This window comes from Heteronotia binoei, chromosome 4 (genome assembly GCF_032191835.1).
Source record: "Heteronotia binoei isolate CCM8104 ecotype False Entrance Well chromosome 4, APGP_CSIRO_Hbin_v1, whole genome shotgun sequence".
NCBI lineage: Eukaryota > Metazoa > Chordata > Lepidosauria > Squamata > Gekkonidae > Heteronotia > Heteronotia binoei.
This window is the reverse complement of record NC_083226.1, coordinates 68,199,550-68,221,649: the sequence shown is the minus strand read 5'-3', so window position 1 is coordinate 68,221,649 and position 22,100 is coordinate 68,199,550. Positions and strand designations below refer to the sequence as shown.

The 22,100-nt window shown below is 41.1% G+C and overlaps 1 protein-coding gene across 1 annotated transcript in view; it reads right to left on the bottom strand.

The window, feature by feature from the left end:
- Nucleotides 1–22,100, bottom strand: part of PCSK5 (proprotein convertase subtilisin/kexin type 5) — a 429,617-nt gene that overhangs the window by 46,755 nt on the left and 360,762 nt on the right. The window contains exons 21-24 of the mRNA XM_060237482.1: nt 17,880–17,982; nt 14,601–14,737; nt 3,089–3,289; nt 1,034–1,102 (exon numbers count right to left, since the gene is read on the bottom strand). Coding sequence (XP_060093465.1) covers nt 1,034–1,102; nt 3,089–3,289; nt 14,601–14,737; nt 17,880–17,982 — 510 coding nt within the window. The remainder of the gene's footprint in view (nt 1–1,033; nt 1,103–3,088; nt 3,290–14,600; nt 14,738–17,879; nt 17,983–22,100) is intronic.

Here is a 22,100-nt window from a genome sequence, read left to right as displayed (position 1 = left end):
GACCCTCTTGACACCTTAGTTACAATGTAATTTTATGACAGCTGCCAAAAATTTAGTAAAATTCTGTAAATGCTTCCAGGATCAGCTAGGTTTAGGGTTCCTAATCTAGATTAACATTCTTGCTTCTACTGCTTTGTGTTTAATAAAATACTATTTGGGAAAGACAGAAAAATTACTCTGTTTTATGGGATTCTGTAATTGCTTTATAGATAGCAAACTCTTTTCCTCTCTTTGTTTTTGCTGTTGAATCCCTGTTGCCCTGAATTGCCTTCTGGGAAGCTGGCATTATAAAACCAGTCACTTCAAGCAGAGGATAGCAAATTTAACCAAATTGATGAGTGAAGACAATAACATAGGCAAGAAGTTCCCCATAAGTAATCCTATCACAAGAAAAACAGGCTGGAATCTGTATATTACAGTCTTAAACTATAAATTATATAAAGCATATAAACAGCCTTCTACACAAACTTGTAGGTCCATTACCACAATGTAATGCTTCTCTAGGTTTCATTGAATTGGCTGGATGCATTTTTGATGCAGCTCCAGGTCCAGTGTAGGGCACTAGATGTTGTAAGGGCTACAGGATCTCGGTGCTTTGAAATGTCCCTGTGCAAGCACCAGTCGTTTCCGACTCTGGGCTGACGTTGTTTTCACAATGTTTTCATGGCAGACTTTTTACGGGGTGGTTTGCCATTGCCTTCCCCAGTCATCTACATTTTCCCCCCAGCAAGCTGTTTTTCAGGTAGCTTTGAAATATACTTGACATTAAATATTCCTTTTTGAAATTCCTTACTGAACTCTATTCTTCACCACAGCATGTTACTACAGTTCTGTATGTACTGAAGACTACTTCATAACAATACGTATACAAATATAGGCACCGCAACTTTAATATTATTAAATTCTGTGTGAAATAATAATGGCACTGTCACTATTGCTGGCCTTTTTGCAACTGAGTCTCCTGAACATATGGTTAGAGAGCCAATGCCTTCTATGAAACTATGAAGGTATGAAACCTAAATATAAAACATACCCAAGCTGCAAGTCTGGCATCCATCTGCACATGGAACACAGTCATCTGTGTCAGGATCCTTCACTTCACCTGCACATTGGATAATGTTAGTTTAATTTGCCCAAATGAATAGGATACAACAATGAATCTAGTTATTTCCAGCATTGTCCTATGCATGCCTGTGTTCAATGGGGCTTATTCCCAGAAAGTGAGGATTGTTGTTTAAGTCCAAATAAAACTACCAATGCGATGAATACTTACATCTGACTTTATACCCACAGTGTATCAGGAAATATACAGAGCATAGATATGGCACAGAGATTTTACATTAAACACGCGTCATGGCAAAATACTACCTGGTAAGGCCTCCCAATAGACACTGACATACTTTAAAAGAAGACTGAGAGAGTAAATTTGCCTTATCCCTAATTTATTACCATTTTATATGAACCAACCTGTTTATTCATATTTTTAGCACCAAGCACAGGCCTTGGATTCAGTGGGAGCTCACAGGAGCATAGCTGTGAATAGTTGAATAGTAGGTACAGCTGCATAACAATCCCTGGATGAGCTCCACCACCTATTTTTCTACAAAATGACCCCTGACCAAGAATCAGTATAACTGGAATTGCTACACATTATGGAAATAGCAAGTCACTAAACTAATGGCTTTGCTCTTCACTAGAGGTGAGATGGTATGGAGACAGAGCACCTATTCTCATATCTTGCAGGCTATGGGGACATTACTTCTGTCAGAGGTCCTGTACAAGCATGAGGTTCTGGACAGCAATCTAAGCAACTTATAAGATTTGATGCATTTCTGTTATTTTTAATCAGTATGTAAATTTAAAATCAGACCCAATTTATCTGCAAATGTTGCATCCTCAATGAGCAATTTAAAGTTTACCAGCAATGTCAAATATTTTTCAAGAACGTAAAGTTATATCTTTGAATTTATCATTTTTGCACTAGCTTTTTCCTGTTTTTTTACCAGCCGCCCTGAGCCCGCCTTGGTGGGATAGGGCGGGATATAAATCGAACAAATAAATAAATAAATACCATTGTTTTTAAATAAATATAGCCACACTTTAATAAGAGTACAAAATTAGAGGAATGCATACAGAAACTCTATATATTTGAGAAACTGGAGACTGGATAAAGAAATTCATGCTATGCACGTACTTATATTTTAATTAAATCTGTCCTAGTGCAATTTGCTTTTGTAAATATTTGTTTTAAAAGGATTTTGTAGCTAACATGAAAAAATATAACAACAAATTGATACTACAGATCTGAAGGAGGAGATCTGGAATGCATAATTTATCTATGATAAGCAGATAAAGACCAGCTCCAAAAACAAAAGCAAAAAGACACATACAAGGTGAAATGATGTTCAAAAGCAACATTTTACTATGACCACTATGAAGGTTATCTGAAATACTCAATGCATTTTGCAATTGACTTTCAAAGGGGAAGGCCTGAATTTAAGCTTGTGGAGAGTCTCACTTGGACTAAGACTATAACTGGTCCAGAATATGACAACCCAGCTGCTGTCAGGAGCTGGCTGCTGGGGATATACATTATCAATTATGAGGCTGCTTCATTGGCTGCCAGTCTGTTTCTCAGTTCAATTCAAAGTGCTGGTTATGACCTTTGAAATCCCTCATGACCTAGGATCCACATATTTGAAGGTCCATATCCTTCCATATGTCCCTGTGCATCAACTAGGGTTGCCAGGTCAGTGTTGGAAAATACCTGGAGACTTTGGGGGTGGATCTGGGAGAGGGCAGAGTTTGAGCGGAAAAGCTTTAGCAGCCTGGATATTTGTGAATGGGGGAATAACATACCCCATATTCCACCCCAGTTATGGATTTACAAAAGGAAAACATCTTAAACCACCATATTCAGTGAAGATAGTCCTGCTTAGGAAGAGTGTTGAACCGGTTGTAATACTTCTAATAACATTGGTGGGGGAGAGGTCTATTTTATGCTATTTAAACCTTGATGAAAATGGAGTGAACATATGTTGTATTTTCCACAACATTATTAAAGTAAAAATTATGTACAAAATTTTACCTGTTTTACAAATGTGCTTCTGGCAGTTATTATCAGCCAGGTAGTATCCTTCAAAGCATCTCTTGCAGTCGGTTTGATCAAGACACACTTCACAATGCTCAGAGCAAGGTTCACAGACATTGTCCTCTGAATGATAGTAGCCAAGGGGGCAGCTCACTCGACACTCCCCCAAGTACAGGAACTGGTTGTTGCCTTTCTTATCTGTAAATTACACAGAGGAAGGGGTTTCAGCATTAAAGCAGTCAGATAGAATATTGCTGGGGGAAAAAAATTATAGACTCAAACAAATAAAGGGTTTTTTTTACAATCTTAAAACAGTGTATACAAAATCAAAAACACTTTTCTATTTCTTCTCTTCAGACAATAATCCCAAACACAGTCAATAGTTTATTCCAAAATTTTCCAATAGAGGGATTAAGAAATCTTTATAGTCTTCATAATTCTTTCCTCCTAAAAAAAGTCCATAACACAGTCAATAGCATGTTCTAGAATTCTTTCCAGTAGAAGGATCAGGAAATCTTTACAGCCATCATAAGACGCCCCTTCTAGATTCCAAGATATTTCAGCACTGGTCTTCTTCTTCTTCTTCTTCTTCAGTTATCAGGCTGTTAAAATGGAACTATAACAAACTACAAGTAAGAAATTTGCCAATAAACATTTTCATATCCATACATCTACATGCACACACTTTAAAATCTACTCACCCCGATTTCAATAACTTCTCACACAGACACAAGATTTATAGTTTACAATGTAATCAATAGGTTCTCAGCTCTGATTTGTTACATACGACTTTTTAAAGACCCTGCATTAATGATTCCTGAAGAATCATTAACCTCCTTAAAGAGACTGCATACAGCGTACTCTATGCCATGATTAAGGCCATGACTAAGGCTCAAAAGTTTTCAACTGAAAAATGAATCTTGCCTCCTGTTGTAGAAGAAAACGTTGTACATTCATTGTTTTATCGTTCCCTTGAAATACAAAAATAACATAGAATTTAATTTCTTCCACATTATGCCCTGTCCTGCTATAATGATCCACCATTGGGGCATTTGCCACCTTATGCGTAAGATGTGATCTATGTTCAAGTACATATGAATATGTGGATGTTCCCACATATTTCATTTGCATGTGGCAAAATAATTACATTTTAATCCTAATTCTAAAAGGCTCCCCTTCCTGCAAGTATTTGCATGCTAGGAAATGTTTACAACAATAGAACCCTTTTAGTCTTTGGTCATGTAACTGACCTTCCCTCTTACAGATATGTGCCCTTAGTAAAAATTCTTTAATGTTCTGTTCCCTTCTGAAACCTAAAAAGGTAAAGGTAGTCCCCTGTGCAAGCATCAATCATTTCTGACTCCGGGGTGACATTGCTTTCACATTTTCACAGCAGACTTTTTATGGGGTGGTTTGCCATTGCCATCCCCAGTCATCTACACTTTCCCCCCAGCAAGCTGGGTACTCATTTTACTGACCTCAGAAGGATGGAAGGCTGAGTCAACCTGAGCCAGCTACCTGGTAAGTGTGCTACTATATTCCAGTGCCACCAGATAATTATTTTGATGTTATTTGCAAAATACGAATATTGGAAACCGCAAACTAAACTTTTTCTATCCTTTTTCCTCTTGTATTCTAATAGCTCGCTTCTTCTTGTATTGTTTGTTTTAATTAAGGCCTGCCTAATCATTGCCTCAGGGTAGCCATGTTCTCTAAATTGTAAACTCATTGTCTCTGCCTCACGTTTATAGTCCTTCTCCAGAGTAGCGTTACACTTTGCCCTTTGAAACTGCCCGTATGGCAAATTGTGCTTTAAATGATGAGAATGAAAAGAAGAAAAATAAATAAATAAGATTTTTGATCTGTGGGCTTATGATACATTTTGACTCCAAGCATTATCCATCTTATCCATGAAAACTTGTGTCTAGGGAAATGATAGCTTTCTCATTATAATTCATTTTGAATTTTATAGTGTCATGTAGGCTATTAAGCCACTCAAGAAAGGCATAAATTCTATTTTTTCCTTCAAAAAAGAGAAATATGTCATCAATAAAACGTTTACATAATTTGATTGAAGAAGCAAAGGGATTATTCTCAGCAGACAGAATATGGTTAGTTTCAAAGTCCTGCATCAACAGATAGGCTAAGCTAGGTGTCACATTTCTGCATATAAATGCATATAAAATGTCTCATCAAACCTAAAATAGTTGTGTTCTAATATTAAATCTAACATTTCTATCATTAATCTCACATTAAATCTAACATTTCTATCAGCATATAAGTGGGAGGACTTAGACTTTCAGCATATATCAGCATATAAGTGGGAGGACTTAGACTTTCTCTTTGTATTACATTTCTCTTTGCATTTGCAACTTCCCTCATTTCATTATGCGGTGTGTTCATGTATAAATTGAAAGATTGCACAGCTTGGAAAAGTGGAAAGAGAGGACATCTTTCTAATGAAGTTTTTGGGCAACAGATGGAGAACAAATAAAATAAAATACTTTTTATACAATACATAATTAAAATGTGTCCAGAGGATGTGATGGCCACTGACTTTGATGGCTTTGAAAAGAGGTTAGACACATTCATAGGATAGATCCATCAATTACTTTCAACTAAAATGGCTAAATGAGTCCTCTGTGTTTAAAGGCAATATGCTTCTGAATGCCAGTTGCTGCTTGATAACAATAAGGAAAAATTCTGGTTTATATGCCCCTACTGTGGATCTTCTTGGATAACTGTGGATCGTCTTGGGTAACTTTTGGGCTTTTGTGTAACACAGTGAATCATTGTTCATATCCAGCAGTCTACTATGACTTGTTGGCTCACGACCTTGCCAATGTGGGAATAAAGGAGTAGTGGTTAAGTGCATGAACTCTTATTTCGGAGAACTGGGTTTGCTCCACACTGCTCCACTTGCAGCTGCTAGAATGGCTTTGGGTCAGCCATAGCTATTGCAGAGCTGTTCTTGAAAGGACGGCTTCTGTGAGAGCACTCTGAGCTACCTCACAGGATGTCTGTTGTGAGCCACTCTGAGACTGTGAGCCACTCTGAGATTCAGAGTGCAAGCAGGATACAAATCCAATTTCTTCTTTTTCTTCTTCTTCAACAGACGGCAGACCAGGGGAGGAAGGTGTCCACCCGGTGCCCCATAGTATGTGGGGTTCCCCAGGGGGCAGTCCTCTCCCCAATGCTGTTTAACATCTACATGTGCCCCCTTGCCCAGCTGGCATGGAGTTTTGATCAAAGCAAAACCATTGTGCAAACACAAAATGAATCAACAATAATAGAATAAAGTATCCAAATAATTTATAAAGAACCCCAAATACACAGGAAGTATATTTTATGGGGGGATGGATTCCACAATAAACTAAGACATATTCAGTTTCCAAAAGGCACAAGCTCATGAACTTGTGTCTTTTGGAATCTGAATATGTCTTAGTTTCACGTCATTGTTGTGAGTTTACAGGATGGCTCTTGGATGAAGTTTGTTTGCGAAAGGTGGTATATTTATTTATTTATTTATTTTTATTTTATTTATTCCGGGATTTATATCCCGCCCTTCCCACGAGTGGCTCAGGGCGGCCAAGTCGACGAACACGTAAAGGAAGGAACTTTGTAACTTTGGAGCCTTTATTTTGGGAGAATGGATCAACCACATCTTGTGAAATTGATTGTGATTGAATTTCCAGGGGAAGCCTTTTGAATGGACCTTTTGCATTCTCCATGGAATCTTCTTGAAAATTATTGTGGAATCCATTCCCTCATAAAATATACTTCCCTTGTATTTGGGGTATATTTATAAATTATTTGGACACTTTATTCTATTATTGTTGATTCATTTTGTGTTTGCACAGTAGTTTTGCTTTTACTGTGTAGCCACTTTGTTTCCTGCCGGCATGGAGTTTTGGGCTTGGGTGTCACCAGTATATGGATGACACCAAGCTATATCTGTTGTTGGGTGGCCAGTCAGCTGCAGTCCTGCCAAATCTGGCTGAGGGATTAGAGGCCGTGGTGGGCTGGCTAAAAAGGAGTAGGTTGAAGATGAACCTATCAAAGATGGAGGTCCTGTGGCGGTGTGGACCAGGAATGGAGTTGGAGTGCAGATTATCAACCCTTGACAGAATACCAGTGACACTGGCACCATCTGTCAAGAGTCTTGGCATGATACTGGATGCTACCCTCTCAATGGAGGCCCAGGTTATGCAGATTGCCAAAGTGGCTTTTTTCCATCTTTGCCAGGCCCGTCAACTGGATCCCTTCCTGTCTTATTTGAACTTAGCTACAGTGATCTATGCGATGGTCACCTCCAGATTAGACTACTATAACTCGCTCTACCCTTGAGACTGATCTGAAAACTCCAACATGTCCAGAATGCGGTGGCACTAATCCTCTCCGGAATGCCATGGACGGCACATATACAACCTGTGCTGCACTAGCTACACTGGCTTCCGATTGAGTACCAAGTCAGGTTCAAGGTTTTAGTATTGACCTTTAAGACCTTGAGAGGTCTGGGACCAACATATCTAAGGGACCATTGTTCTCCACTATGTCCCTGGTAGGGCATTGTGCTCTGACGGTGACAATTTGCTGGTAATCCCCAGCCCCAAAGAAGCTCTACTTGTTAGCCCAGGACCCCCTCTCCAACCACACCGAACTGTTATGGACTGTGACAATCTGGCACCTATGCGGGATTAGCTATGGGCACTCGGCCCTCATGAACTATACAATGTTAAGCCAGGCCAGATCCAACTTGATCTTTGCCTGCTATATTGTGGGTAGCCTATTCCCACAAGGACATGTGAACCTCGGACCATGCCTCATCTGCTAGCTGACCAGCCCTGCAGAACAGCAACTGCACCTCTGTCTCCAAAGACAAGACCAGAAGCACTCTGAGAGAACCCATGTTCCTGAGGTGTTTCAAGAAGACAACACACTCCCCTGCAAGCAGTCATGCAGAGATGGTTTCTTTCTCATGCATCACATTCCAGAACCTTGCATAAGCTTTGGAAATGCAGATATGAATGCCTGACAGTTAACAAAGGACTGTTGCAATGCCATTCTCAAAAACAAAAAAACCTTCCTGCCACCCATCAAAGAAAATCTCTTTTTTAATAGAACTTCATTGGAATGATCACCCATTGCCAGCCACCCACCTTCCCTCTTCCCCATCCCTTTTGTCATCCCATTGTTTCTCCTCAAGTTGTTACAATAGTGAATATCAGATTCTAAACTAACCACTCCAGTTTCTTTTTGTAGAATATGGTTTGCACTCTGTAGACCATCACCACCTATCAAATTCTTTTGTCATATTCCCTGGGAACCATCACTGAGCAGGCAAATCTCATGACAAGACCCTGCCTTGGGATATGAAATTGGCTATATAAGGCCAGCTTTTTGGCCACTCACGTGTGGCTCCGACAGTATCCCTGTCTTGCTGCTGGCGCCACCCCCAATCCTGATCATTTTGGGCCCCTTATTGTGGGTGATGCTGGTAGTCTCTTGCTCCCCCTCCCTTATTTCATCTTTGCTGAGGAATCTCTCTTCTTTACTCATCAGACAGGTATTAATATTACCCCTCATCGCAACAATTCCTGCTAATGCAAAAGTCTCTATATTTTCCTATAGGTTTTTTCTTAGGCCTATATGTGTGTTGAGAATCTTGTATGCTTGAGTATTTTCTAATAAATTCTATTTTTAGTATAAAAATCCTCTAATTATTTAAATAGGCTCTTGGGAGGACTGACTCTGGTATATATAGGTTATCATTTCTGTACAATTTTGCCATCTTCGCCCACCTAACTAGTTCCCCCAAACCTCTCTTGAGGGCAATTTGGCTAACAGACTGTCCTCAACTAGGGACAGGACTTTCTCAGTCCTGGCCCCTACCTGGTGGAACTCTCTGCCGGATAATGTCCAGGCTCTGCTACAATTCTGCAGGGCCTGTAAGACAGAGATGTTCCACCAGGTTTTCGACAGAGGCTTTCAATAAGAGGCTGGGAGCAGTGGCTGGGAGGCAGAGAGGCACTCGAAGCAAGCTGGGAAGATTGGCAGCCTCACCCTCTGCTCCCTGCACTCAGTCAGCTCTGCACTGTACTCCTTGCACTGAGCAGCACCTTGGGCAGGGAAGTGGGGGGTGGAGAAGAGAAGACAGCCCACTTACAGACTGGATTAAAGTGCCGGGCAGGCTGGTTGAGCCCCTGCTTTAAAGGATATTAATAGGGTCAGCCTGAGAAAAACATTAATGAAGTACATGTGTAAATCATTTGTAGAGAAATTTATGTACAATACCCTAGGCTGCAAATCAACTGGAATTGTATTGATTTGGAACATTTGAATGAGTAAAAGGAAGGAAAGGAAATTGATTCAGGATGGATTCAGTCGGTCCATCCTCCAATATTCCATGTGTGCTTGCGGCACAGAACTTTCCTCTCATCACAGCTCTTATGTCTCTTCTTCCTGTCACTTGACTCTGACATGCGACCTCCCATAATGGGCCCATGCCTACATGTTAGAGATGGGTCCTCCTGGGTCTGGAAAGGTTTAGAAGTATTGTGTGGAATTAGGATTTAGGTTTGGGGGGGTTCAAATCTAACCTCTACCTTTTACAGCCTATGGCCTTGGATAAGTCACACTGGTCAACTTTTATAATCTGTGTTAGGGTTACCAACCTCAGGTTGAAGCCTGGAGTTCTCCTGGAATTACAACTGATTTCCAGACTTCAGAGATCAGTTCATTTGCAGGAAATGGCAGCTTCAGAGAGCACCATATCTCTACCTAGCTCCCAATTCTCCTCAAACTCTCATCTCCCCAAGTACCACCCTCAAATCTCCAGGAATTTCCCAAGCCACAGTTGGCAACTCTATGCGACAGTGGCCAGCCAAAGATTCTTACAACCAGGACATGCAGGTAAATATGCAAACTCCCATATTCTAAGGAGAGGTGGGTGATTACCAGATACTTTCTTTGAGGTCATACCTCACTTGTGACATTTAAGACCTGTTTATATTTCCCAGACTTTGGCTAATTAATGTACAATTTGGTTGTTTGGAGTTCATTATGCTTGTGTGTTTGCCTGTGGTCATTTTCACCTAAGTGTTAAAGCATGAATCGAAAAAGAAAAGTTCTTTGAAAGTGTTCTGATAGCAGTATATTCATTCTGTGAAGGGTTCTGGTGCTGTGAACACCCTATTGCAGGGGTGGCCAACGGTAGCTCTCCAGATGTTTTTTGCCTACAACTCCCATCAGCACCAGCCATTGGCCATGCTGGCTGGGGCTGATGGGAGTTGTAGGCAAAAAACATCTGGAGAGCTACCATTGGCCACCCCTGCCCTATTGCATAAAGCAGTTACAGTCTGATATCTGTGCATGGTTTGTCTGATTCACCTTGTTTAGAACTCCTGCCAAGTTAGTTCATTTTGTCAGAAGTGATAATTATATATATTAGTAAATATATAGAATTATATCTATTATGACATGCCTACATTTTGGCTGACAATTCAGAGAGCTCAGAGAGAGCAGAGAAGAAGTGCTACAAGGGTGAGGTTTGGCTTTCTAAGCAACTGGGAAAGTTGCTGAGAATTTCTGAGTTTGTGTGACTGTGTGATTGCTGAAAATTCTGAGTTTGTGGTTGCTGGGGAACTGCTGTTTGTTTGGTTTGAGTGGGCTGAAGCTGATTGTTGCTGATTGATTAGGAGTGACTGTGTTCCCCACCCTCTTTGCATTATTAAGCTGGGCCTTTCCAGAGGCGCGAGCCTTTGGTGCGAGTCAAAGGGTGAGAGCTAAAAGGCTCTTGGCCTGTGGCTCTTAGCCTGGGGACTCTGTAAGGACCAGGAACCCAGATCGCTAATTTCCTTGTGTTCCCAATAAGGTGAGTAGACCCTCAAGAAGGAGAGCCACATAAACAAACAGGATTTAAAAGGGGACTGTATATTTTTGAAAAAAGCTATCATGAAGCTAGAATGCCAGCAGGGGGTGGGGGCTTTCCAGTGTTTTGCACTGAGTGTCACATGTATGACTATCTGCCCACAGGACAGAAGTCTTGAGTGTGTGCTCGATGTAAGGAGCTCCTGGTCCTAAGGGAACAAGTTCGTACCCTTGAAGCCAAGGTGACTGACCTGGAGAAGTAGAGACAGTCAGTTAGGCACTCGGAGAAGACTCTTGGGGATGTATTAGATGAGCCCCACTCTGAACGTGGCAGCCCTGTTGCTGCCAGTGAGCATGAGGGTCGAGAGGGAACAGGGCACCGTGCTGAGGATAAGGGGAATGCACCCTCAGAAGGGACCTCTTCTTCAGTTGGTGAGCGGGTATCCTTTTGCGCCAAGGAACCATCCCTGGGCAGGGAGAGAGGAGGGGTCTTGGTAGTTGGTGATTCGATCCTTAGACAAGTAGACAGCTGGGTGGCAAAACCACGTACTGCCCGTATGGTGACTTGCCTGCCTGGTGCGAAGGTAGTGGACATTACGTGTGTTGTAGATAGGCTGATAGACAGTGCTGGGGAGGAGCCAGTGGTCGTGGTGCATGTTGGCACCAACAATGTGGGGAAATGCAGTCGTGAGGTCTTGGAGGAAAAATTTAGGCTGCTAGTCAGGAGACCAGGACCTCCAAGGTAGCCTTCTCAGAAGTGCTACCTGTTCCACGTGCAGGGCTGGAGAGACAGGCACAAATTAGAAGTCTCAATGTGTGGATGAGACGATGGTGTAGGGAGGAAGGGTTTAAGTTTGTTAGGCACTGGGATGCTTTCTGGTACAAGTGGGAGCTGTACAAAAGAGACGGTCTCCACTTGTCCCCAGATGGAACCAAGATGCTGGCGCTTAAAATCAAAAAGGTGGCAGAGCAATTTTTAAACTAAATCTTGGGGAAAAGCCAACAGGAGATGAAATGTCTCTGGTTCGGGAGGAGTCATCTCAAAGAGGTAAAGGGTTAGCTGCTACTTTTCTACCAGGTAATGGCTCAGAGTTGTCCACTGAGATGGTGACAAACAGTATGGGCTGCCTGCCAAAGTCTTGAGGCAGCAGGAGGAAGGTTGCAGGCCTAACTTGCCTGGGAAATTATAAATGTTCGTATGCAAATGCTAGAAGTGTTCGAAGTAAAATTGGTGAGTTGGAATGTTTAGTGTTGGGGAAAAACGTAGACATTATGGGAATTTCAGAAACTTGGTGGAATGAGGAGAATCAGTGGGACACGGTGATTCCTGGATATAAATTATATTGGAAGGATAGGGAGGGAAGGGTTGGAGGTGGGGTGGCTCTGTATGTCAGAGAGGGTATACAGTCCAGTAAGACTGAGGTAAAAGAATTAGATTCCCTTCTAGAAATGCGTTGGGTCGAAATAGAGGGCCCAAAAGGAAATTTAACTATGGGAGTTGGTTATCACCCACCAAATAGAAGGCGATTATAATATGATGGAAGGATTAAAGATAGTGGCTAAACGTAAAAACTGTGTTGTAATAGGTGATTTTAACTACCCACAGATTAATTGGATCAATATGTGTTCAGGTTGAGAGAAAGAGATTGAGTTTCTAGATGCTCTCAATGACTGTGCTATGGAGCAGATGGTCACAGAACCTACCAGGAGTGGGGCGATCCTGGATTTGGTCCTAAGTAATGCCCAAAAGTTGGTGAGAGATGTAAAAGTGATCGCGCAGCTTGGGAGCAGTGACCATAATGTTATTGATTTCACCATTTGTATAAATAGGGAGTTGCTTCAAAAGACCAGCACAACCACGTTTAACTTTAAAAGAGGTAAATTCTCTGAGATGAGGAGGCATGTGAAGAGGAAACTGAAAGGAAAGGTAAATACAGTCAAAACCCTTGGGGAAGCTTGGAGGCTATTTAAAACTACAATCCTAGAAGCTCAGATAAAATATATACCACAAGTTAGGAAAGGCAAAAACAGGTATAAGAAAAGGCCTGCATAGTTAACAAACAAAGTAATGGAAGCTGTAAAATGTAAGAAGGACTCATTTAAGTGGTGGAAAGCTAGTCCAAGTGAGATTAATAAAAGGGAACACAGGCTGTGGCAAATCACATGCAAGACTGTGATCAGGCAGGCAAAAAGGGACTATGAGGAGCATATTGCAAAAAAACATGAAGACCAACAATAAAAATTTCTTCAAATATATTAGAAGCAGGAAACCAGCCAGGGAGGCAGTGGGGCCCTTGGATGACCAAGGGGTCAAAAGATTACTGAAGGAGGATTGGGAAATGGCTGAGAAGCTGAATGCATTTTTTGCTTCTGTCTTCACTGTAGAAGACAAGAAGTGTTTGCCCACTCCAGAACCACTAATTTTGGAAGGGGTGCTGAAAGACCTGAGTCAGATTGAGGTGACAAGAGAGGAGGTCCTACAACTGATAGACGAATTAAAAACTAATAAGTCACCAGGTCCAGATAGCATACATCCAAGAGTTCTGAAAGAACTCAAAGTTGAACTTGTGGATCTCCTGACAAAAATATGTAATCTTTCATTGAAATCTGCCTCTGTTCTTGAGGACTGGAAGGTAACAAATGTCACCCCCATCTTTAAAAAGGGTTCCAGAGGAGATCCGGGAAATTACAGGCCAGTCAGTCTGACTTCAATACCGGGAAAGTTGGTAGAAACCATTATCAAGGACAGAATGAGTAGGCACATTAATGAACACAAGTTATTGAGGAAGACTCAGCATGGGTTCTGTAAGGGAAGATCTTGCCTCACTAACTTGTTACAGTTCTTTGAGCGGGTGAACAAGCATGTGGACAAAGGGGACCCAATAGATGTTGTTTACCTTGACTTCCAGAAAGCTTTTGATAAAGTTCCTCATCAAAGGCTCCTTAGTAAGCTTGAGAGTCATGGAGTAAAAGGACAGGTCCTTTTGTGGATCAAAAACTGGCTAATTAATAGGAAGTAGAGAGTGAGTATAAATGGGCAGTCTTCACAGTGGAAGACGGTAAGCAGTGGGGTGCCGCAGGGCTCAGTACTGGGTCCCATGCTCTTTAACTTGTTCATTAATGCAGCCACCTGGTACCATTGCATGGTAGGGGACTGCAGAAACTCGTCTCTACTCTGTCGAACCTCTGCAGGAAAGGAGAGTAACCTTAGCCCCCCTGCCTCCTCACCAATGGCAGCTGCTTCTATCCAGCCATTGGCTAGGATACTGGAAGAGTGGGAAAGAAAATGTGTTAGTCTTTGAACCCATTGACTGATGAATAGATTTTTTGTAGTTTCCAATATGGGCCTCTGGAATGCAGTACTGTACTGGAGTTCCCAATATAAATTGAAGGGCATGGGAGCCAAGAAAACATTAGATGTACAAAATGAATTATACCTATCAACCTACCTACTTACTTACCTGTCTGTCTGTCTGTTTGTCTATGTCTCAGTATTAAAAAGCTAACTAGTGCCTTTTGCAAGATAATCATGTAAGTGACTGCTGTATCCACTATGAGGTAAAAGCAATGAGGTATGAGGTAAAAGTTATGAGGTAAAAGCAAGAGTAGGAAGGTCGTTAAAAACAGAGCATTCCCTTACCTGTTCCACAAGCTGTGCATTTGTTAGGCTCGCTTCCATTGCATTCCTTACAGGTATGATGGCACAAATGACACTGATTTTGAAATTCAAATTTTCCTTTAGGGCATTGAAGAATACAGTGTCCATCATCCAAAAGTCTATTACAAAAGAGGAGAGGAAAATAGAATGCCAATACCAAGCAGTAGAGCAGTATCTTCTTTTTAAATAACAGGCTCAAAGAACCTCTGAAAGCCAGTTCCATGCTTGGTTTTATTTATGACTTATATGCCTTGCACTTTGTTCTCCTTTCCACGTGGAACTTATTTATGACATTTGGCAAGATAGAGTAAGGACAGCTAAGCCTTGAACTTATTTTATATTGCCAAATGTCTGTTTTTCGCAGTCACCATTGATCCCATGCCTTCTGCCTCGCCCATAGAAGTGTTCCAAAGGTCCATTAAAAATAAGAGAAGAATCAATAATTTTTCAAGGACCTGCCTTAAACCTCTGTTTTGCTGTACAATTTGATTGCATTCCTTGCTCTGTTCAGTTTGCAGTGTCACCTCAGGAGATCCTAGCTCTAACTTAATCAACACTAAATACATCCAGGTGCAGTAGGCCATGTTGGTCTGAAGCAGGAGAACAAAGTTTGACTTTAATGGTGAGGGTGGAGTGCAATGGAAGGGAAAGGAAGGGAGGGGGGTGGCAGCAGCAACCACAGCAAGTTTTGGGGGGCAGAGCGTGGCAAAAGACAAACAAGTTATTGAACAAGACAATAAGACAAACAAAGCTTTATTCAAGGTATAAGCTTTTGTATGCATGCACACTCCTTCAGGTACGATGAAATGGAGATTACTAGTCCATACATCTAGGTTGAGGGTAAGTAGTCAATTAGCATACACAGGGCTGGCTCGCCCACTAGGCAAACTAGGCAGTTGCCTGGGTTGCCAGGAAGGTGGGGGTGCCGAATTGGGCTCCCTCCCTCCTGGTGCCCAAGACAACTGCCTAGTTTGCCTCTCTTCCCCTCCTGCCACCACTACTGCCGCCGGCCATTGCCAGCCCCCACCCTTCCCTTTCACTCGCTCCGCCCGCCCCCACTCCCCCAAAGCTTGCCACTGCTGCTAGCCACCACCAGCCCCCTTCCTTTCCTTTTGCTCTCTCTGTCCACCCCCTACCCTCCCCAAAGTTTGCTGCTGCTGCTAGCCACAGCCAGCCCTCTTCCTTCGCTTTTGCCACACTCTGCCCCCAAAAACTTGCTGTGGTTGCTGCTGCCAGCCCCCTCCCTTTCTTTCCCTTCCGCTGCACTCCACCCCCCCCCCCAAAAGCACATATGCCGGCTGCCTTGAAGCTGGTAAGGCCAAGCCTCATCATGCTTCAGGGGAGGAGGGGAAGGGCGGGTGACAGAGTGCAGCACTGCGGAGGGAGGGCGGGAGGTGGTGGTGGGCAGCTGCAGGGGGACTGCTGGACAGGGAGACTACCTGGGGCACCATGCATCCTCAGGCTGGCACTGAGCATATAGCATAATGAAGATGTTTAACAAATTCAAACAGGAATAACAAGATTAGTTTATACGGTTACCATTTGGGTTTAATTTCTTCACATAGTGAAAAAAATATGTCAAATATGTCAAAATTGGATATTGATGGCCAGTTGTATATGTCAAAATTGGAGATTGATGGCCAGATGTATCCCTAATTGTGGGATGATGAGAGTAATTAACTGGAACCCTGACATTATGCTCCACCCATCTCCTTTCAAGAGGTCCCAGACAGAATGGCATTCAAGCCCTGTTTTCCCCTTTTACAGCTTTAAAGGAATGCCTTTTCTCCATTATATCTTGTGCATAAATTATCTCTATTTCAAGGCTCAAACCAATCTGGTAACACTGTTCCATGCTTCTACTGTTTTATATAATTATTTTCAATAAGGGAATATCCTGACACCAGATTTAACATACCATGAAATATTGCTTTGTGTATATTTCCCATACAAAAGTTTTTCCAAAGAACTTCCAGTAATACAAAACCCACAAGACTTGTTTCATCCTTTGTCAAAATGAAAGAGAAGCTCATAGTAAGAACTTCTCTCTGCTGAATGTCAGGATGCATTATATAAGTGTCATTCATTACTTGTTTAAATCCAAGCCATTTATAGGCCATAAAGTACCAGAGGACCCAGGAGACTCTGCTTCACAAAGGTCTGTTTCCACTAAATTAAAAATATCGTGTTCCAGAGTTTTTTATTTTATTGTCGTGTCTTATTTCTGTACTGAGAAATTGTTAAATTTCATTTTTCTTTCTTGCTCCTCATTACTTCCTGTTGGGTATTTGTACAACTCAAAAGCCACTGAATGTGTATTAGGAATGACTAGGGTTGCCAATCCCCAGGTGGGGGCAGGGGATCCCCCCCGCTTTAGGGTCGTCAGAAAGCGGGGGGAGGGGAGGGAAATGTCTGCTGGAAACTCTATTATTCCCTATGGAGATTTATTCCCATAGAAAATAATGGAGAATTGATCTGTGGGTATCTGGGGCTCTGGGGGGGCTGTTTTTTGAGGTAGAGGCACCAAATTTTCAATATAGCATCTAGTGCCTCTCCCCAAAGTACTCCCCAAGTTTCAAAAAGATTGGACCATGGGGTCCAGTTCTATGAGCCCCAAGAGAAGGTGCCCCTATCCTTCATTATTTCCTATGGAAGGAACGCATTGAAAAGGTGTGCCGTCCCTTTGGAGTTCAATTATGCTTGTCACAGCCTTAATCTTGGCTCGACCCCTAATGTCTCCTGGCTCTACCCCCAAAGTCTCCTGGCTCCACCTTCAAAGTCCCCAGATATTTATTAAATTGGACTTGGCAACCCTAGGAATGACCTCTAGAATGCTGAGAAGAAAGGGTAATGCAGTAATAGAATTTGAGAGAGAAAGGAGAACTCGTATATAGCTTTTACGATAGATGAAGTAAAAAGGTAAAGTCATTTTCTGTAGGAACAGCCTGTGTTAAAAATATTCAGATCAGTGTTAGGAGGTGAGGAAACCCTCCCCTCCAATCTCTTATTGTATAGGTCTATACAAAATTGTCAGAAATTCTCCCATAATTTTGCAAGCTTCCAAATACATAACACTTTTTGGTTCAATTGGACATTTTGTAAACCATAGGCTGAGTCAATTTTGATAAATAATAAATAATAATCACATGTTCAACTTGCAATTCACCTCAGAAAGCAGCATGAAAACTGGTGTACTACACATAGAAGAAGGTGCAATCTTTAGAAGTGTTAGAGACTCATAACTAGTTCATACTCACGTACCTTGTGAATACACAACTGATGCAGTCCTTTGGAGTTGGTCCTGTGCACTTAGAACAGGAAGCATCACAGAACTGACAATGACCACCAGGATCAATATATTCTCCTGGTAAATAAAAACTTATTGGTTACTTAATTACCTTTATAAGTCACAGGAACAGTCTTTATAAAGCAAGACATCATACCAGCAAATGAAGCAAAAATCTGATCAGTTGTCACTGGCTTAAAAAAACAAAAAAGGCAAGCAGATATTGCAAATACCCTAAATTCATACAACAGCTGTTTTCAAATACTTTCTTAGGAGGGTAGTTTATTTTGACTATAATATATAGAAGTTCTTTGAAATGATACATTGCTAGATGTTAAGAAACAATAAGAAAGAAATGTTGTAGTGGTGTAGTTTGAGATCTGAGGGTGGATGCTATTTGCTAAGATCAAAACTGTGTGTGATTGCGATTCACCTGTATATGGCACAATAGGAATTAAAGCCTACAGTACATCCCATACAGATCTTCTAATGACTTTGTGCTATGTAAACAATCCTTAGAAATATCCCTCAAATAAGATAGTACCAATGTAACAAATTTAAAATATTTTTTGAAGGGACAAGAATAAAAAGTTCTGGACAGACATGGGTTCTTTTGATACAGAGATACACAACTCTCCACGCCTCTTTTTGAAACCTCCTGGGAGTGTTAAAAGAGAAAGTGTGACTTGTATTCCCATTTTTGGCACTTTTGATAATGTATGAAAATACCATTAGTAATTTGGAGAAGAAAGTGTTTGATTACAAAAATGGCTAAGAAAAAGCAAAGTTAAAGCAGCAAACAGCATAGAAAAAAAAGCTATGTTGGGCCTCAAAAACTTTGTGAAAGAAGATGGAGAACAATTTAAAGGAAGTGATTTGATCAATCATAGCTTGGGGAGCCCATGTTCCATCAGACTCAGGTTCATACATTACACTGCTCCTGTGAGCAAGTCATTCAGGTGAGCTGGAAAAAATCCATAGTAGTCAAGTATAGCATGTGTGACAGCTATGGCATACACACACACACACACACATATATATATTTGAGACTGGATAGAAGGTGAGAAGAGTAGAAAAAGAGACAGAGAGAGCATGTATATGTGAGCAGAAAGGAATTATTATTGGTATAATAATGACCTATGTACTTGATATTGTATAATAAGGTAATAGAGAAAACCAATAATGGGAAATATAGATTGTATATAGAAGAATCCTCAAGTGAGGAATCTATACAGAGGTGGGGTTGGATGGAATTCAAAAGGAATAAAATAAATTGTGGGCATAACTTGCTGTACTACGTTCTTCAGAGAGAAGGAAGTGGCATCTCTCTGATGAAATTCTGAGCAGACATGGCTCCAAACCAATTTAGAATGGTCTGTAACAAATAAATGTTGTACATGGAGGGATTTGCAAGCATGCCCTGATTTCCAAGAATTGTTAGCACATTCACACCTGGCAGGGAGTGAAAATATTGAACTTCTCTACTTTGCCTTTAATCATATTTTTTGTTTATAAACTGAAGAAAGTAATAATATGCATGTTCTGTTTTACTGCTCAGTGCTGAAGAATAACACAAATTTTAATGAAGATATTAACATATTTATCATATTTATATCTGGTGTAGCACATGCTTGTGTTGTGACATACCAAGCATCATTCCACTCTCCCATGACCAGGGTATCTCTATGGTGATAATTGGAGACAGGCATTATGTCAGAAAATTACTTCGATATGCCAGATGGTGGACTACTCCTAGTACCTCATTTCCCCTCAGCAATTTACAGCTTCCTTGGCTCTTGAAATCCAGATATAACCATTATTGACATGTTTACCATTATTCTCCATTTCAGCGGATTAGTGAGAAGTGTCATTCCTTTGCAAAATATCTCGATTCCTTTCTACCATATTCATATTTTAACATGTTCAGCCCGAGTGGCTTGGATGGCAGTTAGAGCAACTACATGCCAGCCTCAACCATATCTGGCTATGGCTATTTTGTAGCCAGTCAGAACTAAAGACTCCATGTCAAAATGGAGACTAGTGAATCTGGATGAAAGATAGAGCAGACTACTAAGAATTGATAGATGAGGGCACAGGTAGTTGCTTTATGTTGCTTTTGCTTCTTGTTGTTTTGCTGGAATAAGTCAAATGGAAATGGAACCCCTCTAACATGACACAAGACAGAAATTACTTGTGGGCAGAGTTTCCATCTTTTTTCTGACAAGTTTATTGTGTATTTAAGCAATTCATGAATGCCAAAAATGTAACAGGTGCAGGTTTTCTCACCACCACTGCAACAGTATGCTTGGAAATGCTGCAGCTGTTGCATTCCAGGTTTTCCCAAAACTTTCCTCTCAATGGCACCAAAGATGGTAACCTTACCACTGGAGCTCTTACACAGATATTGTAACAGAATTCCTGCAAAAGGAACATGGTATCGCAAACTCCATCCAGTTTTAAGTTTGAATGGGGAGAAACATCATAGGCATCCCCCCTCAGCCATGAAGCTCTGTAGGACAATGACTTTCTCTCAGCTTAAGTTACCTCACAGTGTTGCAATGAGGAAAACAGGAAGGGGAGACTCGTGTGTTCTACCAGATCTCCTCAGAGTAAAAGCAGGAGAAAAATGTATCCAGATGAGTTTCTGGAGGTGAGGTCAGTGATAGGGCCAACAATTCAGAATTCCACAATATGTTTAAAAATGTTCTTTTCCTCCCTCCTTTGCCACAGAACTCACAACCTCCTCAAACTGATATTACCCTGTCATTTTTAATGGTGTTGATTTCTTCTCCATTTTCTTTCCTTCATGTGATGAAAACTGCAATTTATCTCCTCTTCCTTTAATATTTAGCCTTCTACATGCAGGAGTGGAGACCATGCACCATGCAGGAGTGGAGATTATAAAGTGATCTTGTGATGCAACTGATATTGTATTACTGTATTTATTTACTTAAATATTTATACACTTCTTTTCCCTTGCCGTTTAGATGGCTTACAATTCAAAAGTTAAAAACATAAAAAAATACAATAAGAGTCCCATTCACCCCATATAATTGATAAACGTAGAGTTTCATTTCAGGATGAATCCAGCAGTAACTTTTCACTAATGCCATGCACTTCTCTTAGTGGAACAGAACTTTCCTGCCTCCCCGCTCCTGCTGCAGCACATGGAATTCTCTTCAGGAACAGTATGAAGGGTGAATTGGGGGCCTGAAGTAGAAGAGAAGTGGTGAACATTGCCAGTTCTTTTGCTGGCAGAAAATTGCCACTGGACTTTTTCATTGCTTTTTCCATGACAAATTTGGAAAAGCATCTATTAGAATTTCCTTTCTTCCTGAACTTTGAGACAAATGTGTTTCATCCATCACATTAATCTCCCCCTTGTTCCAAGGAATTCAGGGTGGTATTCATGGGTGAGGTAAACTCATGCAACAACCCTGAGAATGGCTAGGCTGAAAGAGACTAGGTAGTCTAAATTCAACCAATGAGTTCAACCACTGAGAATCTCAGCCAGTCAGGGATTTGAACCCAGGGCTCTGTTGTCCAAGTCATATACCACACTGGCTCTCAACACACTGAACTTCTGAGTAACATGTAGAAAATGTAATGTCTAGTTAGGCATTCAGACAGCAGAGTCTTACAAAGCAGAGTTGCTGCATTTTGTGCCAGATTAAAAATCTGAACAGATTATTACTGAAACCTATGGTGGCTTTGCCTAGACAAACTTGTCTTTCTTTTGAGTACTTTAAAAGCATAAGACTCACTAGCGCTGTTGCTGCTTCAGTACCCGCTGCCCCCCCCCCAGTTTTAAAGAGCTTCTCCATTAGTATGTGATCTCAACAAATCAGGGATCATGTAGAGAACATCATTACTTAATAATTTAAGAGTTATATTTTATAACAAAAATAGACCATGAAGGGAGGCAAACACTGCCACATAACCTTTCTGCACATCAGCATTTATCTTCAACCCAGCTTGGATACTACAAGAAAAATGAACAGTTTACTGCAGAGCAGAACAGTAAGATAAGGAGGAGAGAGCCAGAATTAAGTTCCCCTCAAACACATTTTCATTTTTGAAAAACAAAAAGATGAATGCTACCTGCTGCCAAAGAACACCTTCTGCACTTTGATTTCAAGATATTACCATAAAGGTTTATCCATTTGTTCAGCACTACTGAGAGACAGCCTTGCTAA